The sequence below is a fragment of the Colias eurytheme genome, chromosome 10 (genome assembly GCF_061535395.1).
Source record: "Colias eurytheme isolate Ceu_HAF_F1 chromosome 10, ilColEury1 Martin Lab GWU primary, whole genome shotgun sequence".
In the NCBI taxonomy this organism is placed as follows: Eukaryota; Metazoa; Arthropoda; class Insecta; order Lepidoptera; family Pieridae; genus Colias; species Colias eurytheme.
This window is the reverse complement of record NC_142989.1, coordinates 2,396,657-2,416,353: the sequence shown is the minus strand read 5'-3', so window position 1 is coordinate 2,416,353 and position 19,697 is coordinate 2,396,657. Positions and strand designations below refer to the sequence as shown.

The 19,697-nt window shown below is 33.5% G+C and overlaps 2 protein-coding genes across 2 annotated transcripts in view; both read left to right on the top strand.

Moving 5' to 3' along the window:
- The window catches only part of Fas1 (fasciclin 1 Fas1 domain-containing), a 69,069-nt gene that overhangs the window by 26,039 nt on the left and 23,333 nt on the right, over positions 1-19,697 (top strand). The window contains exons 2-3 of the mRNA XM_090106168.1: positions 16,801-16,939; positions 18,084-18,262. Of these exons, the coding sequence (XP_089962294.1) occupies positions 16,801-16,939; positions 18,084-18,262 (318 nt within the window). The remainder of the gene's footprint in view (positions 1-16,800; positions 16,940-18,083; positions 18,263-19,697) is intronic.
- On the top strand, positions 9,470-10,696 carry LOC149905040 (uncharacterized). Its single transcript, XM_090106498.1, has 2 exons — positions 9,470-10,529; positions 10,639-10,696. The coding sequence occupies exons 1-2, from the start codon at positions 9,470-9,472 to the stop codon at positions 10,671-10,673; spliced, it is 1,095 nt and encodes a 364-aa protein (XP_089962624.1). The 3' UTR covers positions 10,674-10,696.

Below are 19,697 nucleotides of genomic sequence, written 5' to 3'. Positions count from 1 at the left end.
TTAATGAATATCATATCTATCTGAGTTTTACGATTTATCAATCCAACTATATCTACTGCTAGCGGTCCGCCCCGGCTTCGCCCATATTTACGTTTTCCGGGATAAAATATAGCCTATACGGATTCGGTGAACTAAGTAATGGTAAAATAAATTTTGAAATCGATCCAGTAGTTTTTGAGCCTATTCAGACAAACATACAAAAATACAAAGGTTTCCTCTTTATAATATTAGTAGATATAGATATCCAACATGAAGCTCTTGGTAGGATAACCAGACATCTTCGTGCTATCAAAATAAAAAATCTAATTAGAATTTATCACTACTAACTGTTCACCCTCAATAAAAATACACGTTGCGTAATTTAATTTACTAGTAAAAAACATGTCCCCTTCCGCCAATATTATTAGCAATGAAAGTTCATACACCTCGGATAAATGGTAAATACTTTGAGTTTCGGCGACGAGATGGCTCCCACCACGTCGCGACAGCGCGGCGCCTCCTGCAATTGGATATACGAAACTGGGAAAATTCACCCAAATTGGGGTAACTGAGACGAAAACAATCAATTAATATTGAAAGACAGGTGCTGTGACTGTAAACGTATTTAGTATCATTGTTATTAGATATCTATTTTGGAGCTTTATCTAGGCACTAAATTTTATAATCGATGTGTATTTTGGTTCAGTAAACATATTAAAATTAAATGATGCTATAGTAAGAAACTGTCTTTGCCAAAGCCAATTTGACATTATATTTCTAAAAAAACTCGATTGCCCAGTGCCCTTGCTCATCATTCCTTATATTTTGTTATCGAACCTGAAAGTAAGGAATTCTTTATTCTCCCCGACGCTACTTTGTTCCGAAGCACCTATTGAGAGAGATTCCCAGCTCTAACATCTGTATTGAAAGGCACTTAGTTACAAAACCGAGAGCTTAGCTGTGCTTTTGTGAAATTTGAATACCACCACTTCAATATCAATGGTTTTAAAATATGTTATAATGTTCTTATACCTCTACAAAAATTTTGTAACGTTTACATGGTTGCGTTATTTTTGCTTTCATCGTTTATATGTTTGAAAAATGTCAGGCTTTATTTTAAACTAACGATATTATGCTACATTTATTATCATGAAAAGAGTTATGTGATTGAATAAAGTATATGCTCGCATGCGTACACTCCTGACTTCTCATGGCTAGTGTATCATTACACTAATAGCTAGTTATTTGTATCATTCAATTGGAATAAATCGATGTTTTGTTTTCACAGAATATTACGTACATGATAGTACTCGTATGGCTACTAATAATTCATGCAATAATCTGCATGTTTTCGACATACCAATAATAATATGTCGAAAACATACAGAACGGAATATCAAATTTATCAGTGTGTCACTGTACTTTTAGACTAGAGTAGATAATTTTTGAAACAAAAAAAAATCGCAGTCAGATGAAACCCATTACAAAAGGAGGGGGATATGATGAAAATAAAAGGAAAAATAAATTACGGTCAATCCGAGTTAGGGAAGCGGGAGGGGGGAGCTTTTAAGAGAAAAAAATGGTCTCTCTCGATTTTTGACAAAACTACAAGTCCTACGGAAGAAAGTTCAATGGCAATGTTGTAAGTAATAAAAAGTTCTACAACTTTTGTATTCACAATTTTTTCACAAAACCTCAAAATTTAGGTGAAAAATTCAAAAAACCAAGTTTTTGGTTTTTTATTTTTATCTACTTCAAAATTTATTGTTTTTCTACGAAATTTGGTGAAAACCTACTTTATTATGTCCCAAATACACTGTAATTTATTTGATTGAAAATATTTATTTTTTCGCCTTATTTTGAATGAATACCAAAAAAACAACCTAATTTTCAATTGAAAAGTCACCCGTCAAAATATCAGCTTTTTTCAAAAACTTGGAGTGCCTTTTATTCATTGAAATCTCTACTTTCATATGGTGTAAAAAAAATAAACACCGCCATAGTAAATGTTCTCAGAAAATACATACAAACAGTGTGAAAATTAGCTTTTACTAAATCAGGCACACTTCTCGAACTACCTGAAATGTTTTTTTCGACGTCATTTTGCTTTTGAATATGCTGTAAAATATTAAACTTAGAACAGATAATTATTTTTCTTTTGAAATATTACCGAAAAGCCGATACAAGAGAAGATATAGAGTTCGAGAAGTGTGCCTGATTTAGTAAAAGCTCATTATCACACTGTTTGTATGCATTTCCTGAGAACATTTACTATGGTGGTGTTTATTTTTTTTTACACCATATGAAAGTAGAGATTTCAATGAATAAAAGGCTCCCCAAGTTTTAGACAAAAGCTGACATTTTGACGGGTGACTTTTCGATTGAAAATTAGGTTGTTTTTTTTGGTATTAATTCAAAATAAGGTGAAAAAATAAATATTTTCAATCAAATAAATTACAGTGTATTTGAGACATAATAAACTAAGTTTCCACCAAATTTAGTAGAAAAAAAATAAATGTTGAAGTAGATAAAAATAAAAAACCAAAAACTTGGTTTTTTGAAGTTTTCACCTAAAGTTTGAGGTTATGTGAAAAAATTGTGAATACAAAAGTTGTAGAACTTTTAATTACCTACAACTTTGCCATTGAACACTTTTCCGTAGGACTTGTAGTTTTGTCGGAAATCAAGAGAAACCATTTTTTTCTCTTAAAAGCTCCCCCCTCCCACTTCCCGAACTCGGATTGACCGTAATTTATTTTTCCTTTTATTTTCATCATATTCCCCTCCTTTTCTAATGGTTTTCATCCGACTGCGATTTTTTTTATCTTTATATTATTTTTGAAGGCTTCTACCCCAGTCTATTTGTACATTATTAACATGACAGACGATAATAATACGAGGGGAGATTTAACTGTGCTCAGATAGGAAGCAAACATTAGTTGATCTTGAACCAATTTTTGAGTTTATAATTGAAATTGATTGCGAAATGAAAATATGCTTTCGCAATTGTGTTAGCATAATTTGAATCATGTAATCTGAATTAGGGCAATTTTGTTACTAGCAGTTAGTTCCAAGGAATTGTTTGAGGTAGGTTTTAAGTATAATTTTCTTAACTATAGGAAACACGCAGCTATATTTTACATAATGAACTGCATACTATTTTAATTATACACAACTAGATTATTTATTTAGTGGAATAGCATTAGTCATTACCTGCATTATAGAAGCTAAGTTTTAGTAACAGTTTTGTTATAAATTCACAAATGTTATCCTCCATAAAAAAGAGTTATATCCACATCTACACTATTACTTTTAAAAATATTAGCTACATTTTCACGGCAGGATAACAAAATCCGTAAACATAAAGTTTATTATGGCACGCAATATTTTTTGAAAAATACATTAGCTTTCATAGTAGCATAAAGCGTGGCTACAATATATTTTCACTGATGTAATTTTAACAAACGAGTACAAAAATTTAACACATTTATTGTTATCGCAATCTGAATAAATAAAACGTTTTACAGTTCGTGTACGTTCATTGTAAATTCCTTGTAATAAGATTATGAGCTTATAAAGGAATCCTGTATGTGCAATGCACATAGTATGTCTTTTGATTCCACGCTTATTGAAAAGTTAATCTTATAAAAGGGTGAATCAGTAATACATTTTTTCAAAGCGCATTTCTGTTTGATTTTTATCGACTTTAGCTGGTGTGACATAAATTATTTGGCATTTGTTATGGGGAGTATGGAGATATAATTATTAATCATTTATCGAAAAATACATTACCTAACATTACTGCGAACATTCGACATGTAAATCTCATTCGTTATTGGGAAAAAGTATCTACTTTTCTAAGGTAAAACTTCACTAGGCAAAATATACACATTAGATCATCAAGAAAATAACACAAAATGCAAAATAACACAGTAAATATCATTTATTTTTCACAACGGAAGATGGCATTTAAAAATTCACGCTTCCGTTAACAATTACATTTGCTCAACAGCAAAAACAATTAAGTTGCAAACAAATTCTCTTTTGTTTACACTCGATTACTACACTCTGATATATCAATGCACACCAAAGAGAACTTATTAAAATGAATGTATGTTTCATAAACTTTCAAAAATCAAATGTAATCCATTGAGTGTTTTAATTGCAATTTCCTAAACACGGTAGGATAACAGTATATCAGTTATATCACTGTAGTTAATTATATTATTTATTACATGTGCAACAGAGGTTATTATAGTGATATATTATTATTTCATACATTGGTCAGACTCGAGGGACATCCACGATACGTAGGTCATTAATATAATATACCATTACAGTAAGAGTTGAGAATAGATACAATACTGTTGGTAATGTATCACAATGTTGCTGTTATCTCAATTCTCTACAATTCTACATTCCGATTTAATTTCACACATGTGCCTGGATGTGATTGTAGGGTAGAAATAGTGGAATTTAACATACTACAACAAGACAGCGAGCGCATGTTTGCTTGTAAATATGACCCGTCTTCCGAAGCTTGTTCCTTTCACTTGAATAACTTTGAATTTATTGAATTGTGTACACTTGCACCTGTAAATTTCCTATACATATATTTAAAATAGTTACGCCCACTGCTTCCCTTGTCACGTTGTAACACACTAAATACTTATTAGTTTTAGATTTATATTTATCAATAAACATCCATCTTCGACAGCCGGTAACAGCCTCGCAAAGGTAACTTTGTGAGTGCTCATGGGCGGTGGTGTTACTTCATTAGGTGATCCACCTGCTCAGTGACCTGCTCTTATATTAAAAAAAAAAACAAAACCATTATTATTGTCACCTCGCGGCTTATTACGAGCTTAGATTATATGATTAAATAGTTAGGTTAGTTTGTACTTTGTAATAAACACACGTGTTGTTTATATTACAATTAGATTTAATTATTCAAATAAATGTGAACCATATCCCATGTCAGTCGTAAACAACGTTGTGAGATGAAGCCTCGTTTGTAGAATATGTTGCGATAATAATGAAGTTCGTGAAATTTATTCTGAAATGTGAATGATGAAATGGGGAAGAATTATAACTCTTAATTTATTAAAAAACGGGCAATAATGCAGATAGATTACGTATATGAAGAAACTAATGAATAGTAGGAACTAGTTAAAATCACAATTTATTTTATGCGAATAGCAAAACACCTTCTTTAATGAGGATAAGAAATACACAATTTTATTCAATTAAAAAAGCAAACTTTGTAGCAGAAATAACCTTTCGACGAAGGTGTAATTAATAGCGAACTGCGAAGTTACCGTAGTTAAAATACTTTGCGAATTTATAATTACCTTATGCATGACAAATGTATGACATAAAGTTTCGATGTTAGAGCTTAATCAAAATTTTTAACCATTCCGTTTTTTGTCGGCATTTATATTTAATAAATTTTTCATATTAAAAAGTTATTTTTTAATTTTTATCATTCCATTCGTGGCCAAGAATGTGAGGAGGGAATTACATCAATTTCAATAACAAAATTAAGAAGCGAATTTTTTGATAGCAAAGAATTCCAACCGCTTTATTAAAAATACAAATTTATTTTCTTTAGAAATATATAACTTGAAGGCGAAAATACTTAAAGCATTTACACTCGAAATGTGTTGAAACTTCATGAATATGAAACACATCGATATCTTTATTTTTAGACAGTACAAAACGATGAATGAAACGTTTTGTCAGTATATTTATGATTAACATAAAATTCATATTTATTTTATTGGCAAATTACATAGTTTATGCGCTCTTACATCTGACCATAGATAAATTCTCTAATCCAAATCGACGACAGACCTTCCCAAACCAGATTAACCTTACCATTACTTTTTTACTGGAGAAAGATAGTTAATATTTCTTTATTTTTATTTCATCAGATAAATTCGTATCCATTACAGTTGAAGGAAAATTCGATCAAGCTTTCAGGACTTACTGCTTTCCATTCACAATCTACAAGCACTCTATTGGAAGCAACTGAATGCAATAAAAGACGGCCAGTTTATTGAGATAAAATACTAACGCAAATAATCTAAATTTGGCGTTTAAATAGGCTAAATTTTTTCTTACTCTGGTCAATTGTTATGACAAAACTAAAAATAATAAAATATTTAAAGTTTTAGATAATAACACATGATTACCAAAAAATGGTACATTTCTTTTAATATGTTTAGGTTATAAATTTTTTCAATTCACAATAAAGATTAAATCTCAATAAAGATTAAACCTAACCTAATTGAGCAGCTTTTATTGTATGCGTAATTGTATGATTGTTTCATATTTTGGCATACAATTTTCGTGACTACATAATATTGTGCCGTTCCTTAAAAAAAATTAAAAATGTGAAAGAACTGATCATGGCTTATGAGTGTAGGATTTAGATAAAGATTATGTTAAGTATGGGGCCGTAAAGAACCCAACATGCATACCAAAATTTAAATGATTTAAATTCGAAATATAAAATATATATTGTAAAATATTGCCGCCATCTCCCGCTGGGTGCATTCAAAGGTTTAAATCAGATTAACACTTAGGCATCTTTCGGGCGGTTGATTTGTGAAAGCATTGTTATCAAGATTAGGGTATAACAATGTAGTTTAACGTTAGAATTAAACTGTCAACAAAGCAAGCGAGGAATTGAAAAGTACAACTTTGGGGTGCGGACTGATTTTATCGGCGAATGGGGAAGCATAGCGTTAAAATGCCTGTGTGAAATTACAGTTTTGTTCAACTAACAATACAAGCTAATACATGCTTAGTACTTTGACACATGTTTTATCGTTTTCACACCTCGAAATGTACGAGTGTGTGCGCGCATATTGCACAATTTCTGTGTACGATCCTTATTATTATTACTCATACGAATTAGGTACCTTAATCTATTTTTTGAAAAGTAAAAATTAAATGAGATAATATGGGGATAGGTTCTCAATACTTGCGGTTGTAATAATTGTAATGTAACGTAAAAAATTTAAATGCACTTACTAATTACCTTCCTATTTATTAACTTCCATGATATTAAAAATTCGACAAGCAGAAATAGTTCGGGCACGCGCTTCACTCGTTTCATTTAACCGAGAGCTCCGCTGGTTTATCGAGTAAATTAATTTAACTCCAAGATTAACTAGCAAATAAAACAAGTCAAGAAGAGCGAAGCATCTGCATTCGATTATCCTTTCGTCCCGGCTGTAGTGACATTTACGCTCCTTCGTTTTCTTCAAAGAACTTAATTGACAGGGCTTTAACTAGGAATCTGATGATAGTCTTTGTTCGGATTCTATTATTTTATAATCACAAGTTACCTCTGAGTATGCGTAATTCGAAAGCGAATTAATTGAATAGTTATAAAGAAAAAGCGAAAGAGATATTTTACGGCTATTGTGATAGAACAATAACTTTCACGTCAAACTGCTTGCTTTTTATAGCTTGAGGTTTCGAGCTATAGGTAGCATTAAGTACTTTTTCTTTTCATAATTATGATGATGATGATGCAATGGATCAAAGATAATGTTTTTATTATTTTAAAAGTTGAATTCTTAAAAACAATTAAGGCAATAATTATAATTATAGAGTCCTATTATTACTATGGATCGTTATTGAAAAACACCGGTCGTGAAAATACCGTAGCGTAGCCAGACATACAAACTTGTTAAAGCGCATCACACACACACACACACACACGCGCTTAATACAAAATTATACATTCCAAAGAAAATACCTACCTTCAGTATAAAGACGACAGTTGTGACAAGCGGCACCTCAAAGGTATTGTTCGTGGAGCGCTAGGCCATTTGCGGTTTTCATGGCCCTGCCACATGTTACGCTGTTTATGTTCCCTTATTGAAAGTCCCTACGATTTCCCAGTATAAGGATACAAAATACAGCTATCGATTAACGTGATCAGTCATGCATAGATTATTTTTATGAGTAACCGCGTATAACAAAGGGTTTGTGGACATTGTTCAATCTTGACACCAATGAGTCCCTCCTATCTGATGCTATTTGAATAAAGAACAATAAATACGAACTTCTTTGTAGGAATGTGTTTACTTTATCCATTGTAAGAGTATATTTTGAATTTCCTCCTACAGTACATTTAATATTTATTATTAGTATTTAGTAGGTATGAAATGATAAAGAAACTCGTAGTTTTTATAATATGAAACGAACTGCAATGGAGATTATGCAGTTTTATTTAAATTGAAAAAAATATGTTCTTTCTAAAAAAATAATAATTAATGTAACTACTTGATAATTTTTCTCTGGAATTCGTTAAAAGAAAAATTCAAAAGAATCAACATAGTGAAAAATAATATCTATTTACTATTTAAAACCTTGGTATTTATAATTATCTACTAGAGTTGTTAATGTAAAAACAATACGAGTAAGTAACTTTTAGAAAAAATAGAACTTACATACCTAGGTACTTTTATAAATTTTCAATAACGTCTAAGAACTGTGATATATTTTCAGCTTCAGCTGAGGTTTAATTTTTCATATTCCTTTAAACATGTAAATTCGTATTTAACTTGTTCTTACAACACGTAGGTATAACATTATCTTTGAAATGAAAATACGTGTACAAAACCCAACTTGCTAAGAAATACGTATGAATTTAGTATTTTATTTACGTAGTCTGTGTTTAAATCTGAAATTTATATATGTACAATATACATACCTACATCACAATTTGAATACTGATCATTCATCTATTAAAATATTAAAATAGCATCCGATGATTAGCTAAATGCACTGAAATTGACTATCTCCTTTTGTAGTCGATTGAAAATTTATAGCATACCTATCAGTTTTGACCGGATCGCTGTGGTGATAAAATTATCATTTTCCCGTGGGTGAAGCGTTAATAAACTGTTTAATACTGTTAAAATTTCGGTTACGTTTTAATTATAATTGCAGGAAAATTCTCACTCATTACGATGCATCTGTGAAAAAGTTCGGTTCGATAGCTCTGAAATAACAAAATTAACTACTGATACATAACATGTTATAAGGCCCATAGTGATAAGGCCGCCCTTTACGCTTTTTTTTAATCTTATTTTTGTAATCTTTATGTATATTTTCTGTTTCTTGCACAATAAAGTGTTAAATAAATAAATAAATGTTAAAAACACTGTATTTTTCTTTAACAATTCACATAGAAAGTTCAAAATTTAAATTCCCATGTGCAGAATGATCACCAGAATGCAACTCAATAATTACTTCCAACATTACCAAAATGTAATGAACATTCTCAGTGTGTAGTATATTAGTGAGGGTACACACAAATAATGTCACCGATCGTATGTCAGTTTGTTGTGTCAAATAAAAGTGATTGCATCATCCTTGTGTTTTAATATAAATTGAGCCTCAAATACCATAATTGGCGACGAGGAAATAGTAATTCACACGTGAAAAAGTACAAAGAATACAGTGAAATATGTCTTTTGTTGGAAATGCATCATTTGGCAGCAATCTCACGTTCGACCACCGCGCGCAAGAATGGAGTATATTCATTAGTCGTTTTAAGCAGTATTGCACGGCTAACAGCATTGATGAAAATACAGACAAAGCCGGGGTGAAGCGCCGCGCGTTGTTGTTGACAGCGTTGGTAGAAGACACTTATCGCGTCGCTAAAGATTTAGTATTTCCTTCGGATTTAGAAAACATCGAGTACGCCACACTCGTACAGAAGTTAAACGATCATTTTATCTCGAAGAGAAGTACTTTTGCTGAAAGATATTTGTTTTATAAGGCTGAACAAAGACCGGGGGAAGATTTAACTGAATGGGCGGCGCGAGTACGACATTTAGCGCAACATTGTGGCTTCAAGGGCGAATTGGACACAGCACTACGTGATAGATTCGTATTGGGTCTAGTAAATGCCAAAGAAAAAGAAAAGTTATTTGCTGAGAATATCGATAATTTGTCTTTCAACAAGGCGTTGGAGATGGCATTAAGCGTGCAGTGTGCCCGCTTGGCATTGCAAAGTGCTGATTCGGCATCATCGGCGAGTTTGCAGCCGGGAGTTGAACGAGGTCCGGTTGGTGTGTTCGCCGTCCGTCCCGGCGCCCCCGGGAGGGCGGCCCGGGGCCCCAGCTTCAGTGAGAAAGTGTTATGTGTAGTGTGCGGTGGTAAAGGCCATTCAAAAGAGCAGTGTCGTTTTAAAAGTTATAGTTGTAATAAGTGCGGTAAACAAGGGCATTTACAACGAGTTTGTAACGTTAATGTTAAGCGTAATAATTATGTAGAAATGCACGGCGAGGACTCTGAAGTTGGTGAGTTATTTAATATTAAATGTTTAAATGGAGAACCTATGCGTCTTTCGGTGTTGTTGGATTCGTTAAAGTTTATTTGTGAAATCGACAGCGGTAGTGCAGTATCCGTTTTGCCATATCTTATTTATGAAAAATATTTTAAACGTAAACTGTTGTTACAACCGAGTAGTGTGGTGTTTAATTGTTATAACGGGACTAGAATTAACCCATTGGGTTATATTTGTATGAACGTTACCTATGATAATATCGTTAAACCGATTAATTTTTTTATTGTAAACACACACAAAAACCAACCGATACTTTTAGGCCGTGATTTTATTTCTATTTTTAGTTTGGAGTTTAGTTCGTGTAACTACAACAGTTTAGAATCAAACGGACTTGCAGATAAGATTTTAAATAAATATTCTGTACTTTTTAGTGATACCTTAGGTACGTTTAATAAATATAAAGTGACCTTAAAAATCAAACCAGGGAGTCAATTGAAATTTTTTAAACCTAGACCGGTGCCGATTCCATTGAAAACTAAAGTGGAGGCGGAATTAAATCGTTTACTTGATTTAGGTATTTTGGAAAAGGTTGATTACTCTGATTTTGCAACACCTATCGTTCCCGTTTTAAAACCCGACGGTAATATAAGAATTTGTGGGGATTTTTCAGTAACTTTAAACAAAGTGCTGTACATCGATAATTATCCGCTGCCTAGAATCGAAGATATTTTTTCTAAATTACACGGAGGGTTAGAATTTTCTAAGCTAGATCTTTCTAGGGCTTACAATCAATTATTATTAGATAATTCCAAAGAATTGACATGTATCAACACTCATTTGGGTCTCTTTCGATACAATAGACTGGTTTTTGGTTTATCGAACGCTCCGTGCATTTTTCAGCGTACTATGGATCAGTTATTGGTGGGTATTGAGGGAGTTTGCGTCTTTTTGGACGATATTTTGATAACGGGTCCTACAAAAGCATTGCATTTGCAGAGATTAGAGCTGGTTTTGAGTAGATTGCAGGATGCGGGTTTACGTGTAAAACGAGAGAAATGTAAATTATTTCAGACATCTATCGAATATCTCGGTTTCGTCATAGATAAAAACGGTCTACATAAATCAAAACAAAAAGTTGAAGCTATTTTAAACGCAAGTTGCCCAAAGAACGTTAGTGAGTTGAAATCTTTTCTAGGTATGGTAAATTATTATAGATGTTTCATACCAAACACATCGAGTGTTTTGGATCCGTTACATTTGTTACTAAAAAAAGATACAAAATGGTTTTGGGGCCGTGAACAGAATGAGGCGTTTTGTAGAATTAAACAAGAATTATCTTCGGATCGGGTGCTGGCTCACTTCGACCCCGAGCTGTGTACGATAGTGACGGCAGACGCGGGGCCGGCGGGGCTGGGCGCCGTGCTGGCACAGCGGCAGCCGGACGGCGCTGAGCGGGTAGTGGCGTATGCGTCGCGGTCGTTGTCGTCCGCGGAGCGTAATTATGCGCAGATTCAGAAAGAGGCATCTGCTATAGTTTTTGCAATAAAAAAATTCCATCATTATTTGTACGGTCGTACTGTTCCTTTCACCTTACGAACTGATCATAAGCCTTTGTTGTCGATATTTGCATCAAAAAAGGGTATTCCCGAACTCGCTGCGAACCGTTTGCAGCGATATGCGTTATTTTTATCGGCATACAATTTTAATATCGAATATATTAATAGCAATTACAATGTTGCAGATTTTTTGTCTCGATCGGTTCTAGAAATTCCGTCTGAATCTGAATGTGATTTAAATACAACCGACTCATGTTCATACGTTAATTTTATTGCGAATTTATTTTTAAAACCTATATCTTTTAACGAAATTAAGAGCGCCACTGAAAATGATAATATTTTCATTAAAATTATAAATTTCATTAAGCACGGTTGGCCTAAAAAGCTTGCGGATGTAGATTTAAAACCGTATTTTATGTGTAGAAATGAACTTTCATATGAAGATGGTTGCATTATGCGCGGCCATAAGATTGTAATCCCTACCATTTTACGTGAACGTTTATTGAATGAATTGCATAGTTCTCATTTTGGAATCGTTAAAACTAAGAATGAAGCGCGCACTCGTATGTGGTGGCCTAACATCGATAAACATATTGAGCAAAAAATTGGTTCATGTAGTATTTGCAATGTTTTTCGTAGCAGCCCCCCGCGCGCGCCCCTCGCCCATTGGTCCTACCCCGAGCGTCCTTGGGAGCGCATTCATTTAGATATGTTTTCGTTGAACAATAAAAATTTTTTAGTAGCAGTTGATGCATATTCTAAATGGGTAGAATGTTTTATTATGTCAACGACAGATAGTGAAGCGGTGGTATTGAGAGTCAGTGAAATGTTTAGTAGATTTGGTTTAGTTAAAGTTATAGTGACGGATAAGGGAACTAATTTTTGTTCAGCTTATTTTGAAAATTTTTGTCAACGCAATGGAGTAAAACATGTAACCATTGCACCGTACCACCCAGCGTCTAACGGTCAGGCCGAAAATACTGTGAAAACATTTAAACGCAGCATTCAGGTGATTTTAAACGAAGGCAGCTCCAAAATGTTGGTTGATAAATTATACGAATATTTATTTAATTATAGAAATTCGGCTCACTGCACTACCGGTGTCTCTCCCGCAGAGTTGATGTTTGGCCGTAAGTTACGTTGCCGTTTAGATTTACTTTGTGAACGTAGTACGGTGACTGGTGGCACTTCACCAACCTCAGAGTCTTTGTCAAGTGTCATTAAGGATAATGTTCATGCTAAACAGATTTCACAAAGTAACGCCTATGGGGGTCATCGTAAAATTATATTTAAAACCGGAGATGAAGTTTTGTTTAAACACTATTATAAAAATGGAACCAAACATACTTATAAATTTGGTATAATTAAGAAAAACATTGGCTCAAGGATGTATTTGGTTTATGTACCAGAACAAAATGTCTACGTTCGCAAACATATAGACCAAATTTTGATTTATAAGGGTTCTAAAAAATACAATGAACATGTTTCTGATGATGTGAGTTGCTTCGGGGACTACACTTCTAATGAGGTGACTGAATCTTCAGTTCCTGGGGAACATGTTACGGAACAAGATCCACCGCAATTGCAGGGGGTTCATGATTCAAACGTCTTGTCATCGCCAGCTCCTCAACAAGAACAGGTAGAGGAGGAGAGGAGTGAGTCGGTACCAGTTGGCTCAGATTCTGAAGGAAGCTCTGTCACTACTAGCGTGAGTTCTCCTTCCGCCCCTATAGACCCCCGGAGTGACGATCAGTTGACACCTCGTAGATATCCTTTGCGTATACGTAAAAAACGTAAATTTTTGTAATACCTAGTCATTAAGTTGTAACTAAAGGTGGAGGGATTGTAGTATATTAGTGAGGGTACACACAAATAATGTCACCGATCGTATGTCAGTTTGTTGTGTCAAATAAAAGTGATTGCATCATCCTTGTGTTTTAATATAAATTGAGCCTCAAATACCATACAGTGATAATGCCAGATCAACACAGTTTGCGTTGGTTCCAACTCCCTCCGTCTGGCCAGCCGGCGCCGCTCTGTCGCCGTCGATACAAGCCTTACTCCACTTCCCTTGTTCCACAACGCCCCATATTCTGTTGCCAAATCTTCTCGATTTATAGTCTGGTCCCGTTTGTATCACAATTATTCGGTTTACGACTGCTTAACCCATTTTTGGGTCGCTCTATGGTCGCTCTATGGTCGCTCTAATCAATGTTACGTTCACATTGGTGCTTAATTTATTTTATTCCCATTTTTGTAACCAGATATGATCAATTATTTATAACAAAAAGGACACAAAATAGAAATACATTTTGGATTTTGTGATCCGTAATTTGTTGTATATTAGTTTTGTAATACATATAAAATCATATTTTATGAAGTGCACACAAAGCAGTAATAGGTACCTACCACTTTGTAAACTTAAGTTTGATACCAAAGCAAGTGTATTGTCTGTAACCTATATCTACATTATTTTTTAGAAGCGTTAGCAAAAGTAATTTATTCAGCCTTTTGGCCATTTCTGTACTAGCAAACGGTCTTGCTATTCGCAAGGGCTTAAATCGAATTGCCTCGAGCCGGATCTAAGCCCAATATGGGCACACGTTGGAAATACATCAAAATCTAAAAGCGATCTGCTTCGAATACGAATAATGGTTAGCAAATCTTTCAGGCATTTTCTGTATTACTTTTCACACTGGATTGCTGTTTCCGTTTCTTTTAATATTTAGTGCCATACATCATCACGTTTGTCAAATAAATCGTTTGATCCTGAAGGTAAGCTATAATCTGTAACGAGAAACAATAAATTGGACGTTTTTACGAGGTCCGGAAGATAATGGTACTTTTTTGGACAATTTGAGAGTAAAACCGACCTTCGATTCGATTTCGATATGTACATAATAGGTAAAGAGTAAAGAGTACTTATATCGGTTCATTTTTTTAAATTTAGACAAAAATTTATCTTATATAAAACTTTAAATTACCTTCAAAGTGAATGATGTAATAAAGACAGAACTCCTGACATATTTTCATCCAGTAATAGTTAACGGGTTTTATTTTATACAGCTGGGAGTTCATTACTGCCATTACCATACAAAGTAACACACTACGTAAAAGTTTAATTAAGAGCAGACTATACATATATCCTCTAACAATAAAAAAAAATGAATGCGTGTACTAGAGTACACACATAAGAAGTGAAACTTCTTTATGACCTTAAAAATGTCACGAGTATGGCGTAACGCAAAAATGTCACGCGTACGGCGTAACGCAAAAATGTCACGCGTACGGCGTAACGCAAAAATGTTACACTAAATTTTTGTCCAACCCCGATAAAGAAGTTTCACTTCAATAAATTCTTTAATTTAAAAAATGGTGACTGTTTTATTACAAGTACGTTTTTATTTTAACACAATATAGTGTAATGTCATTCCTCAGCCTCTTTTGAATACCTATTAGTGTTTAAATTGACTGCATAATAATGCCAAGATAGCCGTCAACAAAAAGCAGGATGCGCAGACCCGCGCTTCTCCCATTATTAATGAGGTTTTTAATAGACTGACTATAAACTGCGATGAATTTTAAAGTAGCCCTGGGGTATTGAAATATTGCTGGCTAGTGCGGACGCTAACTCGACGTATCATAATATTTTAACTTTAATTGCAAATTTGATACCTACCGCGTTCCGACCAAAATGTTTGGATAAAAGTTTCATTGTTTACAATAGTTGTTTCAATCTAAAATTGAACCTGGTATAAAACTAAAATAACATGTGCCATTAGTGTTTATGAAACGTGCACTGGGTGGTGACTCAGTGAGATTATAAAATTGTGTATAACATAAAGTTTTATTAAACAATGTTTAAAATGCTTATAAACATTTTGCTCAGCGTTGACATTAATTCATTCATTAGCTTGCAAAATATTAAATTATGTAATATGAGGTTGTTTCACACGCGGGCTTTGTTATCGGTGCCTGTCGTGTGTTGGTTTTATGAGCTCTTTTACTGACCATAATATGAGGGCTACTGTTATCGAAAAGTGATTATAAATATAAAGGAATTTAATCGAAGTTATAGTTTTATAAGTTGTCTTAAACATTTTATTTATCACTAGAATTATGTTGAATAGTGATGACAATATAATGACCATATATAATTTAAGTTCGTTTACTTTTATTTAAGCTGAACTTGGAAAATTATTCTTAAAAATCAATAATAGTATAAAGCATTATACAGAGGAGTAATCTCGAAAATATTCATTTATAGAAGCTTGCGCGAAGCTAGTTAGTGTCTGACTTACATTTACTTCGTACAATTTGGCTAATAAAACCAACATCTGCGTCTATGGACTCATTAACTTCTGATCTCTTATTTATAAGACCGACGTCACACTACAGTTTATTAACACGATTCGAATGTATTGTTTGGGGTCGAAGGAAGCTATTTCCTTTGATTCCTGTAATTTCCCTTAAGATTCGCTCCACTATAGATATCAATACTTAAGATTGGTAGTTAGGTATATTGCTTATCAGTTATCTTCGTATTCCAATTGCTTTGCTGACACTTAAAAATTGTTTAATACTAAACCCTTAATACTAGATCATAAAATACATTTTCGCTTGCAATAAATGCCTCCATCCATTTATAGGCTAAATGGGTGTTATTTGTTTACAAAGCTCAATTGAATTAATGTTGTTCGGAGAGAGCACTTTTCGCATGTAATTTTATAACAACATACCTACTGTTATTTTATAGTTTGCAATATCATGGCAAAATTGTGCTTTGTAATAGATATTAGTTAGATGATAAAGTGGTAACATGACGAATTAATTATCGATAAATAATAAATAATCGAAATCAAAAGATCTTATCTATCGTTTTTATGTATCTTAATTCTCTTATTAAGGAAGTTATTTCTAAATGTACTCATATAAGTGTATCTATTTCAGTTCCTGGCACTCCTGGAGCGGAATGTGGTAGCAAACATGAGCCTCCAGTATCGACAGATGACGCTGTTCGCCCCCACCAATGCGGCCTTCCAAAAGTACAACGGGGAAATGGATGACTCCTTAGTACTTTATCACATATGTAAGTAGCTTAGTTGATAAATGTTGAAGAAGTATTAATTATTATTCATAGATATGTTTAGTATAATGACATACTACTTACTAGCGAGTTAATGTTTACAATACTGGTCCCAAGTTTGTTAAAAAAGATGACCTATTTTAATAAAGCGCCACCTCCACACAAGCAAGCATCTTACGCAGAATTACATCGATAACGAACATATAAATAAGCCTAGAAGAGACCTTTTCGTAGTTTCAAAGATTTAAGCGTACAAAGGGACATAGGGACATAGGGATATAGGGACAGGGAAAGCGACTTTGTTTTATACTATGTAGTGAAGTCGCATTCTCTGTCCCTATTTCCCTATGTCCCTATGTCCCTATGTCCCTTTGTACGCTTAGATCTTTGAAACTACGCAACGGATTTTGATGCGGTTTTTTTTAATAGATAGAGTGATTCAAGAGGAAGGTTTATATGTATAATAACATCCATTAAATAGTGGAGAAGTACTGTTATTTTTGAGGTTTCTAATGTGATGTCGTAAATAATTACATTTCTTCCGCTTACATTGCAAACGCAGGTTGAACCCTACGAGTTTTATCAAAATAATGTACTAAGTATTGTACACATTGAAAAGGTCTACAGAAAAGTCCGCGATGGCATATGTCTATCTCTTATGGATAACCCACAATAACTTTTTTTTGTCGTTTACTTTTTACGACAAATAATGGCTAATTTTCGAAGCGATTTTAACCAATACAGCATTAATCCTTAACCAATTAAATACCTTGAATACATTGTTCATTTAATATAGATCTATATGGCCCTTTACACCGTATGATTTAAGTGAATATTTTCGAAGATATTACAGATTTAAAAATTGCGGGACGTACCGTTTGCGGCGGTACCGGCCGGCCGGGCCGCTATGTTTTTATATACAACGTTAAAAGTTTTTCTGTAGTGTATATTTTAGTATCAGCATTGCACCCGTGCGAAGCCGGGGCGGGTCGCTAGTAATTATTATTAATCAAACACAGACGCTACAAAAATGTTTTGCTGAATTCAGAGAGTTTTTGCAGCGAATCGTGCTTCCTACTGCAACTTATCAATAAATTAAAAATATTTATCACCCTGATCACCGTCTAACTGTTGTTATGTTTCCCAGCAAACTTGGCGACAACGCTGACGAATTTGGATTATTCAATATCCTCTGAACTGGATGGCAACCCTCCGTTATTTGTGACGAGACGGCGGGACACACAACATGATGACATTTACGTCAATAACGCAAAAGTCGACGTCTCGAGATCATATCAAGCCACGAATAGGAACGGCAAACGACAGGTAACGGTATATTTAATATCATACGAATCTAATGTTATAGATCCCTTTGAAGCTTCACGTATTACTAGGTGCACTTTTCAAGGGATAGAAAGGAAATCCAATGTGAAAAGTTCCATTTCTTCTATTATTTTTCTTGTTCCACGTTATTATGCAATATTTAACTGCAGTTTTGCAGTTAAATAAAATTTAAAGTTTAATAGAACGTTGAAGTTGATTTGCAGGAGAACGGTATTTAAAATTTAATATTTTCTCATTTTATACCAATAAATTAATTATTTCTTTACAATTTCATACCTATTTACGTGTACCGTAACCGTGGATCGTTAAAGGCGGGAAGTTATTACTTTTTATTGCGTTTTCGCATCGAGATGACAATATATAGCAGGGCTTAAAAGACTAATCTGACTGTCATGGGAATCCCAGCGACCGTAATTTTTGTGAAGCCCGTACATAGTGGATTTAGATGCTTAATCGTACTTTACGATGTTTATTGTTCTACAAAAGAACTCGGTGCTGTCGTTTTTCTCATTTAGCAGATGAAAATGAAATTTTAAAATTGCAGAATGTTGCGAAATTATATTTATTCTTATACATTTTTATCATACTCTGAGCATAAAGGAAGGAAGACTTTTGGCCAGCCTTTGTCTTTGTGCTTGCTAAACTAATAAAGTAAAATTGTTGTAGATGGGCAGAAGCTATGAATATGAGATAAAGAAATAAAATGTTACTCGGTTACAAAATAATAATACAGAACATTTATTTTTGTATAAAAATGTTATACATACGTGATTAAATACCCTTCTCTTAGAATTTGTTTCTATTTAGTTTTGTATTCACGGTAGCTTTCACATTTTCATACATACATAGTTTTCGCTGTTTGGATTTTACGTGACTGACTACCATGACTTTATTTGTTGTTAAAGATTCTTTGAAAGATATCACAAACAAGTATATCGAGTAATTTTTAGTTCATGCTTTTATCGTATAAGAATGTAAATGTTTCTTTGGTACGTGGTTAATTATAGAACTTAAGGGGTTTGTACATAACTTCGTTACTTCATTAGAGCCTGATGAAGATTGCGCTCGTCAGCATATTGCAGTTGAAAACTCCTGTAAAAGTTACCTGTTAGCGGGTGTTTTTTAAGAGATTTTGTTTTTAATAGTTACATACATTTTTTCTCAAATGGTAATAAAATATATTATAAGCAACTTTATAAATATATTTTCATTACATTAGAGCACGCCTGGAAGCAAGCATCTTAACTCTTCTCAGTAATTTCACGAGTGTCCACATCAAACAACGCTCTAATGAATAAAAAATATTTTGTATACAACCAAAACTTCATTGAAGCATACATACACCTATTTTTCATTTACCCTATTCAAAGAAACCAAATATTTGTCAGAAAAAGTAATAAAGGCTGCACTCTAATAT

Bases quoted from the DNA above. Each gene is read 5' to 3' on its own strand.
- LOC149905040 (XM_090106498.1), top strand. From the start codon at position 9,470: ATGTCTTTTGTTGGAAATGCATCATTTGGCAGCAATCTCACGTTCGAC. The intron at 10,530-10,638 runs GTATGAACGTTA...TTCTATTTTTAG, and splicing joins TAACCCATTGGGTTATATTT to TTTGGAGTTTAGTTCGTGTA.